The 24,371-nt window shown below is 39.0% G+C and overlaps 1 protein-coding gene and 1 long non-coding RNA gene across 4 annotated transcripts in view; one reads left to right on the top strand and one right to left on the bottom strand.

Annotated features, from left to right (window-relative positions):
- TNFRSF19 (TNF receptor superfamily member 19) overlaps nt 1-12,479 on the top strand; it is a 56,907-nt gene extending 44,428 nt beyond the window's left edge. For all 3 annotated transcript variants that reach the window (XM_064409206.1, XM_064409207.1, XM_064409208.1), the window contains 5 exons: nt 2,916-3,080; nt 4,330-4,455; nt 5,266-5,368; nt 7,418-7,818; nt 10,225-12,479. In XM_064409206.1, the coding sequence (XP_064265276.1) occupies nt 2,916-3,080; nt 4,330-4,455; nt 5,266-5,368; nt 7,418-7,811 (788 nt within the window). In that variant the 3' untranslated portion in view covers nt 7,812-7,818; nt 10,225-12,479. The remainder of the gene's footprint in view (nt 1-2,915; nt 3,081-4,329; nt 4,456-5,265; nt 5,369-7,417; nt 7,819-10,224) is intronic.
- LOC135294230 (uncharacterized) lies at nt 10,295-22,338 on the bottom strand. Its single transcript, XR_010356379.1, has 3 exons — nt 15,483-22,338; nt 13,340-13,534; nt 10,295-10,430 (listed from the first exon to the last, which is right to left on the bottom strand). It is a non-coding gene; the product is annotated as an uncharacterized LOC135294230 (long non-coding RNA).
- Between the last annotated feature and the right edge of the window lie 2,033 nt (nt 22,339-24,371).

Here is a 24,371-nt window from a genome sequence, read left to right as displayed (position 1 = left end):
TACATGTCTGAGTAACACTGAAAGCAGAGTTCAGCAATGCCCAACGGGCCACTTCTACAATAGCAATCCACTTCTGAAATGTTGGTCTCTGCAGGGAAGATCACTATCATTATAATTAGAGCTAGACTACAATGGACTGCTCAGAGTAGCTATTCCAAAAGTTCTTTAAAGGTGAAGATGAGTGGTAGACATTCTCAGGAATAGAAAATTGCTTTCTCAAGTGAAAAAAAATCAACAAAATAAATCTTAAATAGCTAGATGGCTAAAAAAATTTTCAGTTTTGCCATCCCTATTTAAAATGAAATCACTGTATTTTTAGTTTGAATATTGCTGGTGGACGTTAAAGAAATATATAATTTATAATTTCTTAGAATGCATAATATGAAACCATACTTGAAAATAGATGTATTTTGTAAGCAAATGAATAGAGACAAAAACACAGAAGCTTCATCTCCTGTGCTTTTTTCTTTTTTGCCCTTCAAAGTTCACAATTCTTTTTTCTGCAAATTATGAAGGCCTAATTGCTAAGAACTGTTTAGTGCTCTTATGTACATTCATACAAATAGGTGTATTGATATGAAAACTATTTGAAGATGTTCAGATCAGTTTTTTCATTGTCTGGTTTTTAAATACTTGTCTAGTCTGTCTTTAACCTTCTAAAGACTAGATCAGGCAGTTAACTAAAATTGAAAACCTGATACCAAAGCACAGTCTGATCTTCACACCAAAGTCAGCACACCTTGCTATATAGACAGGATTTTATATATATTTACTGCTTCTCCCACATATCCTGGAACTTCATGCAGAAGTTTTTGTCTGCTTACACTATAAACTGTAAACTACAGCTGCAAGAACCCTAGAAACTGAGTGAAAAGATTTTTCTGTGGAAGGCTGAGGTGTTCCTTCCAAGACCATTTAAGTTATGACAAAATTATTATGACATTTATTGCATTTCTTTAAAAGTACCATTGGACATTTGGAAAAGAGGCCATAGAACTTAGCTCTGACTGAGAAGGGGGCGTGGCTCTGTCCTCTCTGCATGCTCCCTCCAAGAATTTATACAAACTGATGAGGTTCCCCTGAGCCTTCTTGAGCTTGAGCCATCCCAGCTCTCTCAAACTTTGATCGTAAGAGAGAATCTTCAGTTCCTCAGTCATTTTTGTGGCTTTCTGTTGTACTTTCTCCAGTTGCTCCACTCTGTGCAATTTGGCAAGTTGAAAGCATGTAAAAAAGATCTGCTATGAATTTGCTCTTCAGATTTTGATGTGACAGTGGAACATAGTAGTACAAATTGAAGGTAAATGGAAATATTCAAGCAGACAATGCAAATGCAATAATACTTGTTTCTCTTCATGCTGAAATCAGGAAATGAGCAACTAAACTTTCTTCTGTATAATGTACCCATGATCTGATCTCCTTGCCATTTTATATTACCCTCTTTACTAGCAACTACATGATACATGACACTGTAAGATGCAAAAAGTGTTTTTATTTAATTCATTTGGTGGGTTGTTTCTTTAATTTTCTGGATTCTTAATTTCATAGAAGAGAGTGTTTTCTTTGGCATTAAGTAGTCTAGAGTCTTAAAATTAAGTTGATGTTTCAAAATGCCTAGGTTCTGTCAATCCCTATACGGGATATAACAAAGCAATATGGTATCACAGACACTTCAGTGCCCGTGTTTGATGTGTGTAGAGGAAATACCATAACTATTGCAGAAAAATATTCCTTAGTAATACAATTCCACTGATTGCACTACTAAGCTAGGAAGTTCTTTCCTGCCATCATGAAATTGCAGTAATAATATTGAACATTTGTATTTATGTACAATTTGATTAGAGGTTTTTATATACTCTGGCAGACATCTCACAATTTAAACTTATGACTGCATGGACCATTTCTTAGGATATTATAGTCTTTAGGTTTTAACCAAACATCTTCTGGGGTAAATAGGCACAGTAATTTCTTTTTGAAAGTCAGTAAAATATGGTTTGTGGTTTCTTAAAATTTTGCTGTCATAGAAGTACTCTATGTTTTATTCCTTTTTTCTTATTGAATTTAGGAAGAATTCACAGTAGATTGAAGTAGATGGGTTGTCAAAATTCATAGATGGTTTAAAAAATAATGTAATTTTAAAATATATTATTTAAGACAGTATCAACAGTTGTAGTTAAAGTTTTTATCTTTTAAAAATATTTTTCACTTTCTACCTAAATGTGAAAACATTTGTAGCTGGAAACATTGCTTAAGTCTTCACTAATTTGGGTATTAAGTTAATCTGTTGAATGTTGACTAGAAGTATTATCTAGTATTTTTTTTTAAATCACTGAAGAAAAATAGTTTGCAGAGTTGAAATCTTGGGTTTGATCTTGGAAATGACCATGGTGTCATGACATATGCGACAAAGCAGGATGATAATTTTGACAGCATTTGAACTTCTGTGGGTGTCTCAGTGACCAGAAAGTTTTCTTATTAAGGGAAGTTCATGTATTTGTGCCTCCCTCTAGTGGATCACTCTCTCAACTCTGCCCTAGAAAATGTTCTCCATATTAAATTCATGTGGCATTAAACACACAAATATCTTTGTTTTCATTGTGAGGATGTGATTCCATTCTCATGGACAGTCTGAATGTGTTTGTGTGCATCTCCGCTCATTATGGCACATTTTGCAATATATCTTTTCTAAGACTCCTTTTCATACTGCAGGTGCTGATGATCATATCTGTCTATATGTGCAATGTTAATGTTGCACTTGTGTCTGTTTAATGTTGCACATATAAATACATTTTCTTTTTTTCGAAAAACATTCTCTTTTTTTCTGTGCAATCCTCTTCTGTTTCCCAGACTTTCAATTACATGACTACATTCTGGAAATGTCTGCAGTTTCTCTTAATTATTATTTAATTATATTTCAGGTACTACCAAGGTAAATCTTGTGAAGATCCCTTCAACTGCTTCCAGCCCTCGAGACACTGCTCTGGCAGCTGTTATCTGCAGTGCACTTGCAACAGTGCTCCTGGCTCTTCTCATCCTTTGTGTTATCTATTGCAAGAGGCAGTTCATGGAGAAGAAACCAAGCTGTGAGTTTCCAAGTTTTACTGTTTCTTGGTAATATTTATAGAGTGGTATTAGTTTTCAGATCCCTCTGTAGGTAACGAAATTAAATATCTACATCATTTAAGCAAGTCTAGTATTGAGATGGTCAATGTAGCAGAGCCCAGGACTCCATCCAAGTTTGCCAGCTCAGTGTGAAAGTTTCAGCTGCTACTGAGAAAATGCTGTGTAAATGCCCAAAAATATTCAAATTGCATCACTCACATGCCATACTCTGCTAGAGGCTGCACGGATACATTTGGACTATTCCTGATCCAAGATGGGACATTACAGAGTTGCAATGTCAATGTGGAAATACCAGTTTGGAAGATCTGTGCATCAAATACTATTGTGAAACACAGATTAGGTCATCAAGATAATGAATGTGGCCAGTGTAGATGAGAGATTTGTCCTTAACAGTTTTGGTTTTATGGGCATATTCAAGATGAATTAAATGCCTGAGACAGATCTGTAAATTTCTTTTAAATCCTTAACAGCTCATCAATGTAATTTGTTTATAATAAACATTTTTCTGACTCTTAATTTAAATTAACAAAGAAAAAAGTGAAAAAGAAAAAGTTTTATAAAACTTTTATTAAAACATGTTTATAGCATCTAATGAACCCTGGATGCCAAAGAAGAATACTATCTAGGATGAATTGTTACTGCTGCTCTCAGCACAAGCAAAAATTTACAGAGGTTTACAGAGGCATTGTCAGAATTGTTCCCAACCTAGAATTTGCTTTACACATGAGTTTTGAGAAATTCTGACACAACGAATTCAGACTTCCTTTAGTGAAGTGCAGTAACTTGTTTGCCTTGGCCTACAATTATAGAGATTAGAGGTAGTCTGCTGTTAATATAAAGTTCTTTAAGATAATATAAACAAAATCCCAGTGGCCGAAAGCTGACTCTGGAAAATTTCAGATGGGAATCAGTGAGAATCATTAAACACTGCAAAAATGTAACAGTGAATAAAATATACTCTCAAGTCATCAAAATGAGAGCAGATGTCTTCCTAGAAGAGGCTGTAGTTGAACCAGCTGTTCCAGGCTTTGTTGCAAAGTCTGTGGTTTACATTGTTGGAAGCCACATGGTCACTGTGGGTCTTTCAATTGGAAAATGTATGGACATACTTTATAGCATGACAACTACACATTTTGTAAACATAGAGGGCTCTGAGCAGGAAAAAAGGTAACACTTACTGACATGGATTTTTATTCACTTTTTTGAAAGGGTCTCTGAGATCACAAGACATTCACTACAATGGCTCTGAGTTATCGTGTTTTGATAGACCGCGGCTAAGTGAATATGAGCACAGAACATGTTGCCAGTGCCAAAGAAGTGCATCACAGACATGTGGTATGTTATGTCTACTGAAAGGTGACTTTATTTTATCTAACACTTGAGTTGTGACAATTCAGCTGCAGAGCTAACACTGTCAAACTAACCTTTGTCCTAGGCTAATTTCTTAATAAGCAAAAAGGATTTTTAAGTAGCTATTTGGGGTTCTTTGTTTCTTCCTGTATTCATTTCAGTGACTTCACTTGAAAAAGAAAGCAAAATGTTTATCTCATTTATTTCTGATAAAAATAGCACTGCATATGGCTTTGAGACTTAAATTAGTGTGAAGGATTTACCAGAGAGTATCTAAGAATGTGTATGAATGCTAAAGGACATTAACAACCTGGACAATTCAAATCATTGCCATTTTGTGAAGTCATATCAGAACAAATGCAGTTATGACATTAAGAAACAATAATAAGAAGAAATAATAAGACAATCAGAAATAATAATAATATTTAAGAAATGCATAGTTTAACACAAAAGTACAGGCTTAAATATCATCCTGATAGCTTTACTCAGAATGCCTCCACTTGTGTGTATTCTATTGAGAAGAAAATTAATTTAAAAAATGGGTACTCATGACTGGCTTCTATGTTACTATTAGAGGAAGGACTTGGCTTTTATAAATATTTTAATATTAAAGGAATAAAAATATTTTTTAAAATGTTTTTACAGCAAGAAATCTCTTGCTGTAAAAACATTTCTCAATCCATGTATTACAATCTAACTGGAAAACTAATACTCAAGTTTGAAAAAGATGAGAGAGTAAGTTTATACAGAGGTTTGATAGTTTTAACACTATTAAAATTAATTTTCATTCCTTAGGACCAGTTCACTTGATTCCCTCACTGTGCTGTGATGAAACCTGTAGCATGGAGCACAGCAGTCACAGCTGTGCTTTCCACTCACAGACCACGCTCAATGAAAGGTAACTTAGTTTTACAAATGTGTATTAAATATGAAATATTTTTATGCAGTCAAATTAATATTTATGCAGGGACAACAGCTGCTTGAAGTGGAATGAGGGATTTTGATGAGCTGTACCCATATTCTTCCATGTTGTGCAAGAATAGGTTTATGGTGAAAAAATTAAGTGTGACTTAGTAAATACTGACTTGATCCAAGGGTTTCTCTGAAGAAGTGGCTTCTCTCACAAGCAGATAATGTTCCTTTTTCTCTGTGGCACCCTATAGGCTTTGGCCACTCCCTCTTCTGCTAATGGTTAATTTGCTGCATAAACCCATGAATCTGGGGGGATTGCGGTACAGTTCACAAGTGGCACGAAGATTTCTTTTTTAAGGAATTATTTAGGACTGCAAGATTTGAAACATCTATTTGAAATATCTATTATTTCTGAGTTTTTAGCAGGTTTTAACTTTTATTTTCTCCCAGTCAGCTGAATATTAGTAGTAGTTATTTTTACAGCATGGCCACAAGCTAAAGATATAAAATGTATGGTGTCCTTCAGAGTTTCCTGGTTACAGATTTTAATACAGGATGTATTTATTTCTTTTAGCTAGAATGATTTTCCATATAAGGTTTAAATTGGTCTTCAGCTGTTTTGTTCTTATGGCCACATGTTACTAAAAATGTAGAGGCGGCTTCTTCATAAGTATTGTTTGTGCTAGGTGACTTAGCGACCTAAGTACAAATATCTAAGTTTTCAATAACAACTTGTTTAAATACCAACAAGCTTGAGTCATCCTTGTATACCACCAAGGCTGACAAATTGAGAGTTGTGTACTTTTTGAGGAATCTTTTGGTTAAGGCTTTAAAAATAACTGTAATATCCATGCTATGGGGACATCAAAGATCCTGTGGTTCCTTCCAGTAGAAATGGAGCTTGTGCCAATTTCCTTTGCCAGAATAATGTATTTCCTTCAATTGTGGTGCAATGTCCTGACTTTTGGCCTCAACTCTGAAAATGCTTTTTGTGTATAGCAAAGCTAATAAAGTGTCATGTTTTGGAAATTAGTAAGGCTACTTAAAAACTGTTCTAGGCATGTTAATATGGGACGAGTTTTGTCACAGTGCATATCAGACTTAATATAGCCCTTGCATTTTTAAAAATCTGTAGACGGTTTTTGGAAATAAAACATTGGTGTAACTTCCTGGTTTTGTTAATACTTATTTTGGTATATATATAGTGAAAAACACTACTGGACTTTCAACAGTGTTTGGCACATGTCACTATTATCATGCACTTTAAATACACTTGAGGTAGATAATACTGAGTTTCCACTTACACTTTCTTCCATTTTCCATAAAATAAAAATAATGCTTGCGATTCTTTAACATTATGTCCTTTACATGTAAAAGAGAATAGAAGAAAAACTTTTTACATTTTGGAGGCTAGACCGAACAAACTGAAAAATCTAAAGTGAATGCATTTTCAGATTTAAAGCAAACAGTTTCAAGAAGCCTTGTGGCCTATTCCATTCTCCCAGTCTGAAGCCACTTTACTTCTTTTGCTTCCATTAGATATTTGTCTATCTACAATTTGGGGGAGAAAAAAAACAAACCAACCAAACCCCCCCATTGTTGAAGATTCTAGACTCTACCCAACCATCTTTGTTCCTGCACTTTAAGCCTGTTATACCTTGTCTTAATACTCTCCTATCCATGCACTGAGAAAAAAACCCCATCCTTCTTCTTTGTGACAGTGTTTGTACCTGAACATTACTATAGTATTTTTTGTCATATTTCTGACCCTAAACAACCCCAGCTGTAGTTCATGTTTTGTGGAATCCTGGATTCACTGTCCGAAGTATTGGCCACCAGAGCTTTTGTCATTTCCAGCCAAGGAACAAATTGTATTCCTTCTCAATAGATTTAGTTTGTACAGGATGTCTCTAAGAGTATCAATATGACCCTGTTAAACCTTCTTGAAATGCCGGTTACAAATTATCAGCAATTAAAATACTGATAATATTTTCTGGAATGCTTTGTAAATTATGTGCCTTTTATCCTTCTGCAGAGCTTCTGATTCTGTTGGAGAAATGATTCCTGCTTTCCTTGGTTCTCTTTCACGCTCTGCCTGTGGAGACATTCCAGATGCTTGGCCTCTTATGCAAAACTCAGCTTGTTGTGACATCATTTCTATCTGTGAATCATATTCAGAACTGGCTGGAGGATCTGCAGAATCCTGCAGCCCTGAGACTGAAAATGCAGCCGCTGTTGAAGTGGATAATAACCAGGAACCAAGTGAAGTACTTATTTCAGCTAAGTCTCTTGCTGGAAATGTTGCAAAGCCCTTTGAAATCTCCGAACATAGAACATGCACAGAAGTTTCATCACTTCAGAACTCGGTGACTGCTGAAGGCCAGCCAAAGACAAAGTGTAATGGAACAACAAATGACTCTACGGACTGATAAAGAGGTAAAAAACAACTACAAAGGAATCAGAATGAATGCTCCAGGCATGTAGAGCTAGATAAATATAGAATTGTAAGAAGTTCTAGGGTTATATTTCTCCATAGGTTACACCTAGCTATTGCTGAAATAAATTAAACCTCTACAAGAGATCCAGTAGTTTCACATTTTTTAATCATTAACTAAATTTGAAAGGTGTAATTACACAAACTGTGGTGTTGAAATATTACTCAGAATACAGGGGTAAGTCTGTACATCAGTCAGCTTTTATAAAGGATATTTTTTCGTTAAATTTTAAGAGAAAAATTCAGTCAGCCTTGTGACCAAACCATTGTGTGAGGCTAGCCTTTGTTTATGAGTGAGAACTGAGGAATTGGCTTTGCTTATTGCAAACAAAGCATAAAAGACGTACGAGTGTTCATCTAAAAATATTTACAAGGCCTTTCTGTGGAGTTACTGCAGTAGTACTAGAAACATAAGAGAATCTCAAATGACTCATAATGCCATGTCATCAGATAGAATGTAAGTTAGTCCATAAAATGCAACTTTATCTATAAAAGCTCAGAGAAAATGCAGGTCTGAGGTCAAAATGCAAAGAGGTGATAAACAGTTGTTTCAACTATGTAACAATGGAACTGTTGCAAAAAGTCACATTGCTGCTGCTTCATCATTATATCTTTTTGAATATTTGCTGTGCTCCATATTTTTAAAATGGAATTTTCTGTTTTTGGAAGTAATCCGGAGCTTCAAGTGACTAATCTGTGAAAGGATCCCAAATAATGGCCTGTGTTCTGACAGCAAGTGGTGTTGCTACTCCAGGCCTGTGCAGGCTGTGGCTGGAAAGGTGAAACAGCCTCCTGTGCATGAACTCAGAGGCAGAAACACAAGAAGTTGCCACTAATATTAATAATGCACCAAACTTAATTAAGAAAATTATGCTATCTGTAATTATTAACATTTTGGGCCATCTGCAGAAGTAAAACTGCATTCCTTTGATCCTCTTCCATTTGGTTTGCATTAACACTTTTATGTTGTTCCTAAATATGAAGCAGAAAGTAATTAGTATTTAGCAAAACCCACACATATTCTGAAAGTGTGTAAGTGCAGTAGTTTCTTTGTGAATACGGCCTTAATTGTTTAGGTGCCATTGTCAAGAGGAGGAAAGGGACAAGGAAAGGGCTGTAAAAAGGGAACTGACTGTTAAACCAAGAATGGTTTTGCCATTGACTTCAGTGGAACTTATCACCCTAAAAATCTGCTGTGTCACTGACCACATCAGCCTTATCCAGGTGGCACATCTTTCTCTCAATGTGTTATGTACAGTGTCAAGTTTTGTCTGTAATAATGCTGGACACTACCTGCCCATGTGTCAGATAGCAGCACTGACACTTTTATTTTGGTAGAGCCCAATATCGTTTGGTGACAGTCATATTCTGTAGCTGTGTGTAGGAGGGGGACAGTGACATGGATACAACTTTAGATCTCAGCACTGCTAGTTCCCAGCAGTTTGTGATGTTTTAAGGGAGTGCATTTCTGTATTGACAAGATGTTAAAAATCAGAAATTTGTGGGTGTTTTCCCACTAAACCATGCATCAACTTCAGAGGTATGCAATTAATATTATTTAAGAATTTTCTTAGATCAAAAGAACCACAGGATTTCAAAATATGACTACAAAAATTAGCTTTTATTTCACTATACGTGTTATGGTATATGAACTGTAAATTTTCTTATTGATTCCTATATGTATGGAGACAGCTTTTCTAGCATCTCAAAATCCTGTATGCATTAATAGTTTTCTGCTGTCCTCTATTACTACTGAGATTTGTGTATAATTTTAAATAATCAAGGTCTTCAGGAGGGTTAATTTTTTTCTTCATTTTTTTCCTATAACAGACCCTACTGATTCATTTTGTACAATTTCTCCCCATTCAGACTCTAGAGTGCATCATTATGTGTGCATTTTTGGCAGAGAAATTTCAGTAGTGTTCATGGGACTAGGCTTACTTGAGATGTATTTTCAGGATGAACACGGGCCAGCTGCACAACTCCAAGACAAATAATGTCATCTCAGTCTATATCATTTTTTCCCATCTGCTCTTCATCTTTCATGTCTTTTTGAAATATTTTGAGGCAAGGATGGTCTTTGTACTGCCTGAAGATGTATTACAGTCTTTCATAGGCCACTGTTGTTTTATTCTTTTGAAATACAATAATTAAAAATCAGAGTATAGTATATTTTATATATGTACACACAAGTCTAAGCTTTTTAATGTGGGTTTTAATAAAGGTTTAGGTGAATTTTACAGCAAGCAGTAAGTATACTTCTACTCTTTTAGTGTTTAGTCAAATATAGAAGTGCATACAGGTTTCTTATGAACGTATATAACCACTCTTCTGTCTCTTTGTTTTAGGGACTGGAGCTGTTTCTCTCAGCACTAAAGCTGAATGCTTCCCTTACACTCCCCTGCTGATTCTCATCAAACATAGTCTGGTCTTCAGTGTTGCATGGTTTCCAATCCAGCTGGGAAAAAATGGCATCATTTCACACCTTCTGAGCAGTTGTGTCTGAGCTGGAACAGCTGTGAAGTTAAACTTCAAGGAGCATCCTATGAGGACCCTGAAAGTGGATTTATGACTTTTTAATCTCTATTTCTATTTCCTCAGAGTCTCAAAACATCTAATGGACTTAGCTTAATAGTATGTGTAAATACAGCAAGAAATAAACATACTTCAATGTGTTTTAGTGGGGGGGTCTCAAATATGGCTACAGGTGTCAGAAGATGTGGGACAACATGGTGCCAGTTACTCTGCCTGCAGATTTGTGCATGCATTAGGATTTTTTTTCTGCTGGTTCTCATTTTAAATAGTATTCCTACTATTGAAGGACGTACAAAATCAATTTCTGTTTATAAAAGGATCACCTATTCATAAACTGAAGCTTTTATTATGTATTACATTATAGTCAATAAGCAGTTTGGGGAGTTAGAGAATTAGCATGTTACAGGATGTGTGGTTCAAGCCCCCTCCATCCAGTTATTACATTTTTGAGAGGTGGCATTGTTCTGTTAAGTGTAGCAGGAGATTAGCTTTAAATTAGATTTAGTTTAATGAAGGTCAGACATATAGATAAGGACATTGTGTTTAATTAGTAGCCTCAGTATTGGAATACAGCACTTCTTGTTATAGCATATAATTTTGAATGTTGAAATAATTGTAATCAATGTCAAATCAAAATGTCAGACTATAGCAGGTGTGCCATGAAAGTATTTATACAGTGAGACTGTTACCAAGATTTTTTATTAATGCGTTATTTTTAAGGGTCAAGCTCTGTGGTGAACTAATTCATTCATTTAGGAGTCCCTTTCATTCAAGACCCTCAGTCCTTCTCACTGTAGTACTGCATCAACTCAAATTTTCCACACAGAACATAAGAAGTGGTTTGCTTTATCAGATCCCTTAATATAATTTTTTTCCAGCCATTTTTCCCTAAAATAGTTTTTGCTTCTGTGGATAATGCCAGTAACCTCCACTGATTCATGACACCCAACAGGCTCACACTTGCCTGTGATGAACTCTAGCAATTATTCCTTCAAGTACCCAATGTGCCTTGACTAAAGCAAAGCAATCAGCAAAACTGAGGCCAACAAATTGGCAATAAATATTACTCATCTTTCCACACATGGTTTGTGTGGCAATGGAAATGTTGAGACAGTATTCAGAATCCATTATGGAAAAAGACTTTTGCTTTGAAGCACACAGAAGTTTGGACCTGCACAAAAATAGCTAAAAACAGTGCAGGCAGCCATGGCAGAGCTCTTCACCAGTGAGATTATTCATTTGTGCAGAAGCCATGAATAACACTTCCCAAACTGAAACCAAAGTGAACAAGTTACCCAAGTGATTTTCTGGCTGTTGTTGGGTTTGGTGTTTTAAGTAGTAGATACCACCTTTTGGTCACTGATGGAATAATAAGCAGTTATACAGTACAATTACTCAGATAAATACCTTCACATATATATTGAAATATGAATAGTTTTGAATAATCTTTTGTAGACTTTCATACATTTAAGAAGTTACAAAACATTATTTTTCACTACATGTGCATGAAGAGATGTGTGCTTCTTTGTATATACTTTGTAAATAGAAAAAAAAAATCCAATGTGCATTTCAGTATATGGCAAAATATTTCCAGAACATATGGAGATTTAACTTTTCACTAATAACAATTCTTGAAAAAGCAATATTCAAAAATTTTGCCAGCATCTGCCACAGTATGTTTTCCCATTGGAATTTAAACTTTGTATAATTGTTTTTATCCAGCAACCCTAGAAAAATATACTTTTTTTTTTTTTTAATGAGTGAAAGCTTGAGAGCAAATTGGGAGGAAAAAATTAAGAGAGTGTTTTTTAGTTATATGTGTATATTTTGTATATACTTTTTTCCTTAATTTAACCAAATTGGTCTTTTGTATATTGCCTGTGGCAAGCAATGTTGTACATGCCAATAGAAAACATCCACTATCACTGCATTTAGACTGCCCACATGTCATGTCTAGGGACTTACAGTGCTGTTTTAAATACTCCTTTAACAAATGTAAATTAAAACCTTGTATAAATTGTTTTGTAATACTTTTTCTACTTGTGAATAAAATGTTACATGAACCAGTCTTAGTTTGTTGACCTCAAATTAATAATAGCTTTCTGTACAAATTTAGTGATGAATTCTTCTAATTCTTTTAGAATTCCATAATGGGGTAATTATATTAAGGTTATGGTAGAATTTGGTGCATCTTTGTCTTGAGATGTTTGCAGTCTAGCAGTAACATCATTCTTCAAGGAGGAGGACCCTGAAGAAGCAGTAAATTAACATCAATGCTTAAAATCATAGTACTACAAAACTATTTAAAAATTCTGCTTCTCAAGAAATGGGGGAAAAAAGGGGAGAAAAAAAGTCAGATTGCTGTCTTTACAATGTCTTAGAAAAGAGGACCTGGTGCTCCACAACACTAGGTTGTTTCAGACAAGACAGATAAGCAAATAATGAGAGGAGCTGTATTTTTGAAGAAGGATTGGAGTTGTGCCTCCAATTTAAATGAATACGAAAGGAATGGCACAGTCTGAATGACAAGAGTAGAAGACTGAGAAGAAAGAGTAATTTGATAATTGCATAAAATTGGTCCTTATGATAAAGCCATAAGCAGTGACTGGAACCTGAATCCAGATAGGGATTGCAGATAACATAAAGCCAGGGTGCTTGTGCTGGAGTATGTGATTTTTGGGGGGAAAGTTTGGGGGAGACACAAAAGCTGCTCTGTGCCTGTTGCTGGTTTAGTTGAGCAAATTTCACATTGGTTCTTCTTGGTGTAATGCTGCTATTTCTACATTCTTTGAAGTACACAATTCAGAGCTTAACTGGGGATCTCCTGCCCAGAACAGCAAGGACCCCTTATCCCCCTGTGTCCATGTGCTGCACTCCTGAGCAGTCTTCTACTTGTTTTCTGCTGTGACTGCCACATGCCCAGCCCACCTGAGTGTCCTTGGGGTTCACCTGGAGGTCTGCAAATCTGCACAGCAGCACGTGGCGTGTTTGGGAGGTCACTTTGTGCCAAGTCAGGGATCTTCATGACTCCCAGCACTGCCCGGCTTGCAATGGAGTGCCCCGACAAAATTTTTAAAAAATATAATCAATAAACAGGAATTGAAAACCAGATATTTACTCCATCTGGAAGCAAAGTGCAACTGAGAACACATGACGTACCTGACCACCAAATCTGCACAGACATTTGCTCATATAAATTACTGTATTGATGCCATTAACCAGGCTGCAAATTTCCATCCAAGCTTTCCAGAAAGCCTACAAAAAAACCCACCCACCCCAAAATCTTTTCCCTGCTTGCATTCCTATTCAGTACAACAGTATTTCCTGCCTTTTCTACAAGGTAGACCAAGCCTTTAATCCAGTCCTCCTCATCCTACCAGGAGTTTGAGATCACATGGCTTTTCCTTTGTTGTGGGCTCTTTGAGGGCCTTTGGTTTGCATTCCTATGAAGTCCCTCCAAGCAACAACCTCCATGCATTAAATTAATCCTCTCACTGTCTTTGGTGATGGAGGTTTAGATCACTACCTGCAGCACATTCCAGCACAGACACTGCTGCTTTGTTTTGCCCTTTTAAAAAAAGGGGGATTGAAGGAGGGCGCAGTGTTTTATCAGGCATGGAGCAAGCTGAGGCTGGGCACTGCAGAGCAGAGCCACACAATGCACACTTTGTGCTGGCAGGGTGCAATTTAATCCATATTTAGTTTTGGCCTGAGTGATGGTAAAACCCACTTGCTCTTCACACAGCAGCACATGAGCCATTCCGACTATGTCCGATAAGGTGGAGCTTTCAATAGGATAAAAATAATCGTGGGTGGATTTGCTGGGGAGCCTGCTGGTTTCCACAACAGCAGTGAATGATGGGATTAGAGGAAATGTTTTCTAATAGCCAGCTGACAGAGAGGGTGGCAGATTGGGGGCACACTGAGGCTTCTAGAGAGCACCACAACTTCAACAGCAGGGTCAGCTGAGGAGGACTGAGGGGGTTTTCTCATCATTTGATTTTCTAAATCCTTATCACAGTTGGATTTTTTTTTTCCTTTTGGTTGATCTGACAAAAGGAGATTTGGCTTGCTCAAAAGGTTATAAACGACATTTTTCTAAAGCATTGGTGGAAAAGCAGACAAAAAGAAAAAGCAGCTTTTAGAAACTGCTTCTCCTGAGCCTCAGTCTTTGTGGAGTTTTCCATTTCTTTTGCCCAGGTGTTGGTCTCAGTTTATGGATGGCTAATTCACATGCTATTTAGCATGCAAAAATTCCCTTAAGTATAGCAGCTAGTATATCAAAATCTAGTTGTAGTAACCAACAGTTTAAGGAAGAGCACTGATTTACAGCTTAGAAAAAATATTAAACTATTGGAATTCCAGAGATCATTTTGATTTGCCCAGATCCGTATCACAATCCCGTGAACTGTGGTTCATTGGAACATAACGATAAACATATATAAATACAGAATGTGCACAAAATCATGAACTTGTCACCTTGCACATGACCTGAGGCAGGGCATTGTCCAGGTCAGTCAGTAATTTTATTCCTAAATCCTTAAACTTGAGGAAATTACAAGGTGGACCAATTCAGGTGGCCTGTACATCCACCACACAAGCACTTACTCTGCATGTGGCAGAGATTACAAAATGAACTGAGAACATTAAAATACAATACTAAATGTTGTGTTTCTGTTTTTTAAAATGCCTTTCAGCCCAGGCATCCAAGCACTGTAGACATTTCACAGGCCAATATGGAAGCCTTAGGGGGGAAAAGTTGCACACAGTGGGTGTTCTATAGACCAATATTGAACAAAATTGCAGCAGCAGAGGTTATTTGTTATTAAAATAGGAATGAGAAAAGAATATCTAGCTTTTCGTGCACAAAAAAAAAAAAAAAAAGCAAAATGGGCCATTACATTTCAAAACATATTTTAAAAGCCAAAGTAAAGCACTAGTCTACAGCCACCTTGCTTCTCTAATTTCATGTTCACCTAAACACACATAAACTCTGCAGCAGCCCAAAGCAAAATGAGGCAGATCTGGAATCAGCAGAATAACAGCATTTACCATGCCAGTTTTTCCATACCTTGCAAACGTGCTTTTTGCATATTGACCTTGGTTCCAGCAACATCTGGTAGCTGAGTTTAACGTGAAGAAATTCAGCAGCAAGTATCAGCTTGGCCATTTGTTGTCCCTCTGTTGTAAGAGAAAAAAGAAAAGTTTTGACCAACCTGGTGGTGGTTTATGTTGTCAGATACAACAGTAGTTGTATTCCTTTATCAGAGTTTCAGCTTTATTAAATAAATCTTTTCCCTAAGGATGTTCAACAATTAAGATTAAGGGGACACAGCACCAGTGCAAGAGTGAGAATATCTTTCTGGCTGTAATACCAAAACAGACCCATAATATTCCAGCAAATAACACTTGCATTTTATCAAAATTCATCATACTTTTTTGATATTTTGGGACTACAAAAAGACAAAAATCCTTGATCAAAAAAATATATACACTTTGACAAAATGCTGTGAAAATTTACATAAGGAAGCTTCCTCTGGGAAGGTTTGTGCAGCTACTCTCCATGTTAAACCCTCAGTCTAATGAAATCCCCAATTTAAATATACCTTTAAATAGACTTCAAACCTTGGAGAATGTGTTGCTTACTCAAGGAGGACCAATGAATTTTTTATGGGCAAGAACTACCTCAAAGTTATCTTCATACACGGTTTTTAAACTGGCAAAACAGATGGACTCAGGCAGAAGACACTCTAAATCCTTTAGGTGATAAAATGCCTATTGTATTGATGGGTTACTAGAAACGAGCCCTGTGGGCTCAGCCTTCTCATTATTACAATGAGAAAAGCTGTGGGATCTGCAGGGAAGAGCTAAAGAATGCCAGAAATTACATCTCCTGTGGCTTTCAACAACAAATTGACAGCATTGGAGTTTACTCAAGGTGCTGGCAAGTGCTGTAGAAGCAATTCCTGAAAAATATCTGAGTGCCAGATGATATTTCCTGATACACAGAGTGTCACTGAGGAGGGCTTGTGGCATTTATGGCCCAGATGCTTTCTTTTCCTAGAGAAGAAATCTTTTAGTTGCCTTTCTGCAGCGAGGGGACTCTGGGCAGTGGGGACATCAGGAACAGCTGGAGGAGGCAGGGGAGCACAGTGCTGGCATTTCCAGCACATGGCAGCCCCTTGCAGCTGATTTCCTTCTGCACATCTAGGGGCACAGACATAAGCTGTAAAAGTGCTTGGAAGCCCAAAAATCCCCAAAGATGCAATACTGCACCTTCTGCAGATGTATCAGTGTTGTAAGTGCAGCAGCTGAGAGAGGTAAGTGAAAAGCAATTATTATCATCTGTTAGCTGAGGGGGTGAACCAAAAACAACTTAAAAGTTTTGGACTCAGGGCTTCCTTGGATCTGCTTTTTGATGTTTGCTTTTCATCCAGTCCAAGGTCTACAGCTGCTGCAGCTCCTCTGAGGATACTCCTGTGGTTCTTACCTGATCTTAGGGAAGAGAGGCTGGCGTTCAGTTCAGCCTTGTCACACTCCATGCTGAGAGAGCTGGAGGGTTTAAATGCCTGACAATCTCTGTTCTTTTCCTAATTGCCTCAGGTTTTGGACAAAACAAAGACTGTATTCAGATTTTGCTTAACTTGCATTACATTTTCTCATGGGAAAAAAAAAAGGCAATCCTAATGCCACCCAGAATTCTAATGGCCCTGGAATCAGCTACTGCTCCATGCTCTTACTGTACTCTGTCCTCTGGCCTGGTAACTAGGCTAGGAAAAAAAAACAAAAAAACCACATCTTTGACCAGATCAACCCCAACCCACACCAACAAACCATTCTTTAAAAGTCTGCTTTTGAACCACTGCCTATGGGTAGTTCAAACAAAAGAAAACAAAAAGGACGGGGGGGGGAAGAAACAGGAGGAAAAAAATTGCACAAAAATTTTACTGGAGAATCATTCAGCAAAATTCCCACTTGTGTATTAAAAGCTTAGCTAAATAACTCTGGGCTGCATGGGAAAACAAGTAGGAAAGAAAACTCTTCTATTCTCTAGAATTACCCTGACCCTCAAGCATACCAGGCATTTATCTTCTTAGTCTTCATAAAATATCCATCTTGTGAAGAAGACATGCTGCATTTACCCCTTTTTCTTGACACGGGAGGATTTGTCCTCCCCATCCCCTGCCCTCTGTCAGAAATAGTAACACAGTGAAGACTCTTTCCACTCAGGAAAGGAATGTCTCTCTCTCTTATCCCCTCTTCTCCTATTTTATGGCTCTTTCCTATCCATCTGCCTTATTTATCACTGCTGCAATTGTCAGGTACTTGTTTCCCTGATTTCCTCCAGGCCTGCATTTCCCATTCTCCTCAACTGCCTGGTCTGATCCCCCATTGCCACTGGAAAACAGAACTGGGGGTTTAAATTCATTAATTTGGAAGATGTAACACATGCACAAGGTAAGGCTTGCTTTTAGAAAGGCAGAGAGCTCAAATTCAAAGGCAATCTACCCGGGGATTTATTTGGTTGGATTCCTATCTGTGGACAGTTTCTTCTGAAATGGAAAAAAAAATGTAAAGTGCTTAAAATGGTGATTTTTTTAAGTGCATGCCCCGATCAGGATTTTTCTGCAAGAATCCTCCTAGGGACAAGAGCTGGTCACAGCAGAGACAGAGCTATCCATGACAGTACATAAAAATTGCTGATTAACAGGACTTACCGTCAGGTGCTGCAAAATAATTATCTGTAGAAAAGATTAGACAGGTCAGTTGGGAAGTGTAATGGTTTAAACTGACTGGGAACCCAAAGCTGTTCTCTTTTTTTTGGCGTGGAACATTCACTTTCTCTTCCCCAAGATAATCTTACCACTAAATACTATAGCAAAACAAATAATCCTTCATATCAGATTTACTTTGCACACCTGGTATTCGACTCAATTTCCTAAGTGGGTGAGTCAAAGCAGGTTGGGCTGACCTGTTAGCTGAGACACAGCAGGGCATTCCCTCCTGTGCTCTTAGGCTGGTGGAAAACAGCACCAAAGAGCAAAGAAGTTACAACAAATAGGATGACACAGTTAAATTAGTCTCCTCCTTAGAACTGCTAATTATAAATCAGCCCAAATAACATGCAGTTTATTTGGTTGTACTCAGTTCAACAGAAATTATTTTAACACTAATGTTTTGAAACACTTCAAAACTTTAAGAACGGCGAGATGGAAGAAGTGGAAGAAAGCATCCAATCTAATTTTGGCCAAAATAGGCAAGAGTCCTCACAGGCACTGGGAGGGGATGCCTGGGCAGGGAAACACCCACTGCCTGCAGGCTCACTGCAGCACCCCACCTCCCACCTCACACCCTCACCTCTTCAACCTCCCCAGCTATTGTTGGTGAACAGGTTCAGTGTAAATGATAGAATGATATATTTTTATATTATGCTGTTATAATCTTTATACTTCTACAGGAAAGGGAACTACAGGGCCCTAAAATGGAGGCTTTCAAGAGCCCCTTCAGCTGCTAATCAGGGCTGGGCTCTGGCTGTCCCAGTCCCTCTGCAGCTCCTCAGCTGCCCCAGTGAAGGCAGAAGTGATGCACTGGCCATGGCTCACAGCAGCTCCTCTGTCTGTCCCTGCATCAGGAGCAATCCTGTGTTATCGTGGCATCTGCCCCTCCCCTTGCTTTTGCAAAGTGTTTTGTTGTTGTTTGCTTAAAGTCTTCCAATGGGCGAATGGTTTTTACACAGGAAATATGCACACCATTGCAGTGTCCTGCCGTGCTGCGACATGTGGAGCACAGAGCACACAAAGCAGCGTTTGCTCCTGGCCTGCTTGTCTCCAGCTCTTTATGAGGTGATGGAGTGGGAAACTGCAAACTGGGTCGATGAGTGAGCCTTTTTCTTAGCACTACTCATGGACCTCCAGCAGCTGAAGAATGTACTTCTGTCTGCAGTTAATCCACCAGTTTGTGGCATGTGGAAGCCCAGATTCAGGACTGAGTGACAACTGTCATGTTGCCACTACCATGTGTGAGCTCTTCCAGTGTTCTTCTGGGTGGGGATTTTTTGCTCCTCTTTTGCTTTAATTAAGCAAAAGTGAAGTCTCAGGCTGATCTGGACAAGGAGGGGGATTTCAAACAGCAGAGATCTGGTGTAGCTGGCAGCCAACTCGGTGCAGCACTGAGGAGTAGAAGCCATGGGAAAATGAAACATATTCATCTGCAGTGCCAAAAGGGAAGAAAATCAAGATGGAAAGTAGGCTGTACAAAACAGATCCTAGAAAAGAGTAAAATTTGTATCATGCCATCTGGGATTGTATGAAGACAGTGACAGTGGCCTCTCTCTCTACAGACACTTCTGAAAGCAGTTTTTAAGTGAGTCTGAGTAAGGTATTCATTTGATTTACATATTTTCATTCAAAATAAAAAATCTCTACATTTTCTTGGCGGGCCTCAGCAAGGTTAATTCCCTCTACAGAGCTTTGTGAATTCCTTTTTGAATGAGCACAGCTGTGCACACACATTTCAGTTCAAACCAACCCGTAAGAACACTACCCCTGAGTTCAGCGAGGCAGCCGAGGATGTGACTTGAGTGCCCACTTGCAGCAGCTTCACCAGGACCATTATGGCTCCCTTGGGACCAGCTTGCTGTAATGGCCTTTAATTATCTCCTCCTTTGGTAGCTGATCCCACCTCACTGGTCTGAGTGTGGAACTCAGACCTGGAACTGTAATTTAAATACTGTAAACTTCCAGCTGAGCCAGCCAACAACTGTTGTCACTACAGCATTTTCTGGGAGGGAGAGAAGAGGCAGGCTAGACTCAGGACAACAGGAAAAGCCACTGAAGGCATAGACACTCCTGGGACATTGACACTGTGGCTGTGCTGCTGAGCAGCAAGAGCAGGCCCAGTCTCCACTGGTACAGCCCACTCGTAGAAAATCCGCCAATTAACAACAACTCCATCCCCTCAGTGTCACCATGCCCAGATTTCTGTGGACATCTTCCAGTCCCTGCAGCAGAGATGGCAATTCAGCAGCCTCACTGATAATGATCCTGAAAGTGGAGTGAGATGTGGCAAACACCCCAGCACTCCTGAAGAGTAAGAAAATACCAGTTTGGCTGCCACGGGCCTTGACAAGGGATGTTAAAGCCCCAGATGACCTCTGGGCATATCAACACCTACTCTTTTCTAACCATGTCACACTGAATCCAGCGCTTCCTTCCACTTTGAGCTGGTTTATTCACATTTAAATTGCTTAGAGCAGTAATAATGAAGGGAGAAGTTACAGACCCCCCTGCCAGACACTTGCCTGCCTGTTAGTGTTCTGTTTGTATTATTTTTTTGGTACAAATAGCAGTGTCCAGGAGGCTGTAGTATTTATGGTATAGTAATAAAAAAAAGGCAAATAAAAGGTAGGAGAATGAGTTGGCTGCAGAGACAGAGTTTGTCTCTCCCAGGACCAGCTTTGCAGGGCTGGAGAGGAACACCCTGAGTAGAGATGGAATTTCTCTGTAGGGTAAGTCAGTCTAAACAGGGTAAAATTTATCTGGAGGATTTACTCAGGTTTGATTTCAGGTCAGTGGAGGGTAGTAAGGAGCAGTAGCAGTACAAATGGAAGGACCCAAAACTAGCTTTGATAATCTGGCATAACAAGGAATTTTCTCAATTATGCAGAAAGCAAAGCTTTTCATCTACCCCATCATTTTCCCCAACATTCAGGGAGAAATAAAATAGAATTATAGGATATCAGTCAAACCACCAGCTCAAACTTCCTATTTCTCCTATTTCCATGTTCATACTGTGACTGAGGTTCCAGGTCTTGATAAATAAACTATCCAGGAGCTCACTTTTAACAAAGCCTCTCAACAATCACAGAAGCCCCAAGCTGACTTTGGCCCTTAAACACTGTTTCAGAGGTCCACAGCTAATGCAGCACTCCCACCAAAGTCCTTTAGTTCACTGAGAGCACTGATGGATTTTCTGCCTAGAGCTGGAGCACCAGAGGGACCTTTGGGTGAGCACAGTGTGAGCTGAGGGTCACCTTCCCCAGTCCTGATGTTGTTAAGAGGTGCACAGCCTCTCTGCTCCAGGCTAAAACCCCAAGTGAATAATGGAGAAAGAAGAGAAAAGCTCAAGGTTTCCTGTTTGCTCCAGTAAGTCCTGCACTCCTGAAGTGACCTTTTCCATAGGGTGTGGTGACTGGGATCTGCAGTGGTCTCAGCTGGCACAAAGGCCCCCAACAGACACAGAATGAGTTTTAAAAAGAGGAGTTTGTAGCTTTTACTGACCCACTTTAATTCACAAGACCTTTTTTTTTCCAAATAAGGAGAAAAAGCTGGAGTTGCAAGATGGGATGAGAAACAAATATGAATCAGGGAAGAAGAAAAAAAAATGCAGGCTATAGCCAGAGAGGCAGAGGTGCCAGACCAGCTGACAAACACTTCTGGCAGACTGAGGGAAAGGCATGGGAAATGGGCTAGCTCACAAAGGAAGAAACTGAATGTCAAATTAGCTATTTCCCTATAGGTAGCCAGCCTACACCAGTTCTTCGTGTACATTTGTCAGAAACAAACAAACAAATAAAAGCCAATTTTCTTGGAAAACAGAGATTGCAAACTGAACAGACTATTAAAACCACTTTGTCTTGGGAATTTGGCTTAAACACCAGATTAAATCAAAGATAGCTAATTTGATTAAGTAGAACAAGCTATCGAAATCCCTATTTAGGGAAAACACCGCCAGCAATTCAGTACTGTTTTGCAAAAGACCTTCGATGTTAAATAGTTTCAACCAGAGCAATACCTACAGACACACAGCACTTCCCCATACATGAGGGACACATTTGCTGGGCAGGCTTCAGGGCAAGACAACAAATTAAACTTACAGGAGATAAGAAGAAAATTTGCCATGATGGTGAGAAATCAGGTGTGATGAGAACTTACCTTGTCACCGTCAGCTGAGGTTACAGAACCCAATGGCACTGCCTCTTTCTTGCAATGGCACCTCCAGTCCCTGTCACAGCACAGGGAGAAAAGGCAATATATTTGTGCAAATGTTAAGATACAATGAACTGTCACTTCTACACTCATTTGTAATGAGTAGGATTTACTCAGGCTAGCATGAATCATTTTGATAACATATATAATTAGTTTTATAGAAGTTTTAGTATGTTATAAAAGCTGCTCTATCACTTGTGTTCCCCCAGGGCTCTCTTATAAAGTGATTTTGTTACAAGTGTATTATCCTTGGAAGTGAATTGCAGACAACTGAGCACATTTGTATGTCAGAAGTATTGTAAGCCAAGCCATCCAAGGCAATTTTAATGCCTTTTTCATTTCTAACACCCATGTGAAGAAATGCAGGCACTTGTGGGCTCCAGCCCTATCAGCTGCCCAAAGCCAAAAACACCCTCTACTTCCAGGCTGTCACTCAGCCACCTCCACACAGCCCCTGGCTGCCCACAGCAGATGCTGCAGATCAGCAACCCAGGAGCTGGGATGCTGTCAAATGACCTTGGGGGAAAACACTCAACATAAATAACACAGGTCTTTAATAACTTCATTTGAGCTACAGAAAGGTATGCTGGAAGAGGATTTGTCTCTGTGCAGGGAGCTGTAAGGTGAGTTAACTGCATTCCATCTCTGTGAGGAAGAAAAGTGGGGCTGGTAGGAGAATGCACTAAGTGAAACCAGCAAGCCCTTCTGATCTTATACATGCTTCTTATTTCATACGTATTTTAAATATTGAAAGTAGGCTACGATTGAGCCTTGTGGCTACTTCTGAAGAGCACCATTAATAAACAGACTATTTTTAACAACTGCCCTGCTAATCTGCTGTGAGTATGCCAGAGGAGCTTGATGAGGTTAAGGGCTGCTGCAAACATCAGCCAAACACCTTCAAACACATACCTGATAAATTATTCATGAGGAGCAGCTGCCTGCAGTGTATTGAGAGCTGCTGTCCTGGGGCCTGTAACCTAAAGGGGCTTATCCACCCCAACTTGGCAATGCTTCAGCTCCTCAGTGGGTCACATTCAGGGCATTTCCCCAAGGCCCAGCTTTCCCACAGCATGGGGAAGGAAGACGAGAAATGCTGTTTGAGCACGATACAAACTCCAGCATGAATGGGCACCAGCAGCTGTGGACAGGGTGGGAAGAACCTGCCATGCTGCCATTTTGCTTTTCCTTTGACACGACCACATCCGCTGGGTCAGTCACAGCCCAAAGCATCCCTCGCCTCCTCCTACCCTCTAGGTCACGTCCTAGTGTAAGAACAGGTGGATATGGGGGCATTTGGAGGTGTCTAAAGAGTGAAGTGAAAAGGCTGTAAAGAGTTCAGAAGGACAATGGCCACAAGGCACTTCATAGAACCCAAGATGCCCTGAAGATTAATTAAGAGCAACCTTATTTCTATTTTAGTATTGTACTACATGATGCTGTCAATGGTGCATGAACTCAGTAATGCATGACAGGCAGAAGTAAACATTGGTGGCATTTGGCAATTGAAAAATTGTAACATTTAAAAAAAAAAGGCCAGTGCTTTGAGGTGTTCTGAACAGAAACCAGGGTTCCTGACACTTCTATTCCAGCCACCTGTGCTCCCTCTGTAGTTACTGGAGCAAGAAAAGGCACATAAAAGAGCTGGGTCAACCCCATCCTTAGACTGGTAGGATATGTGTCATTTTGAAGATGTCTGTTTCTTCTCATAAAGAGTGAAACCAGCCAGAATGGCAAGTTTTAGCCACTTACAAGCTGCCTTAGAAGCTACAGGCTCTTTGGCAACGGCTGACAAGAGGCATCCCACTCCCTCCCCTCTGTGCTTTTAAATCTACACAGCAGCAGAGCACCAACCAGTCATCCTGTCAGATCTGTATCGCCACTTTGCTTCTGGTTTAAGTAGTTTGTCTCCAAGAGATTTTTTGGATACTTCCTCCAAACAAGAAGTCGTAATGATTTCCTAAACCCGTGCA

The sequence above is a fragment of the Passer domesticus genome, chromosome 2 (genome assembly GCF_036417665.1).
Source record: "Passer domesticus isolate bPasDom1 chromosome 2, bPasDom1.hap1, whole genome shotgun sequence".
NCBI lineage: Eukaryota > Metazoa > Chordata > Aves > Passeriformes > Passeridae > Passer > Passer domesticus.
This window is presented reverse-complemented; position numbering and strand designations above follow the sequence as displayed.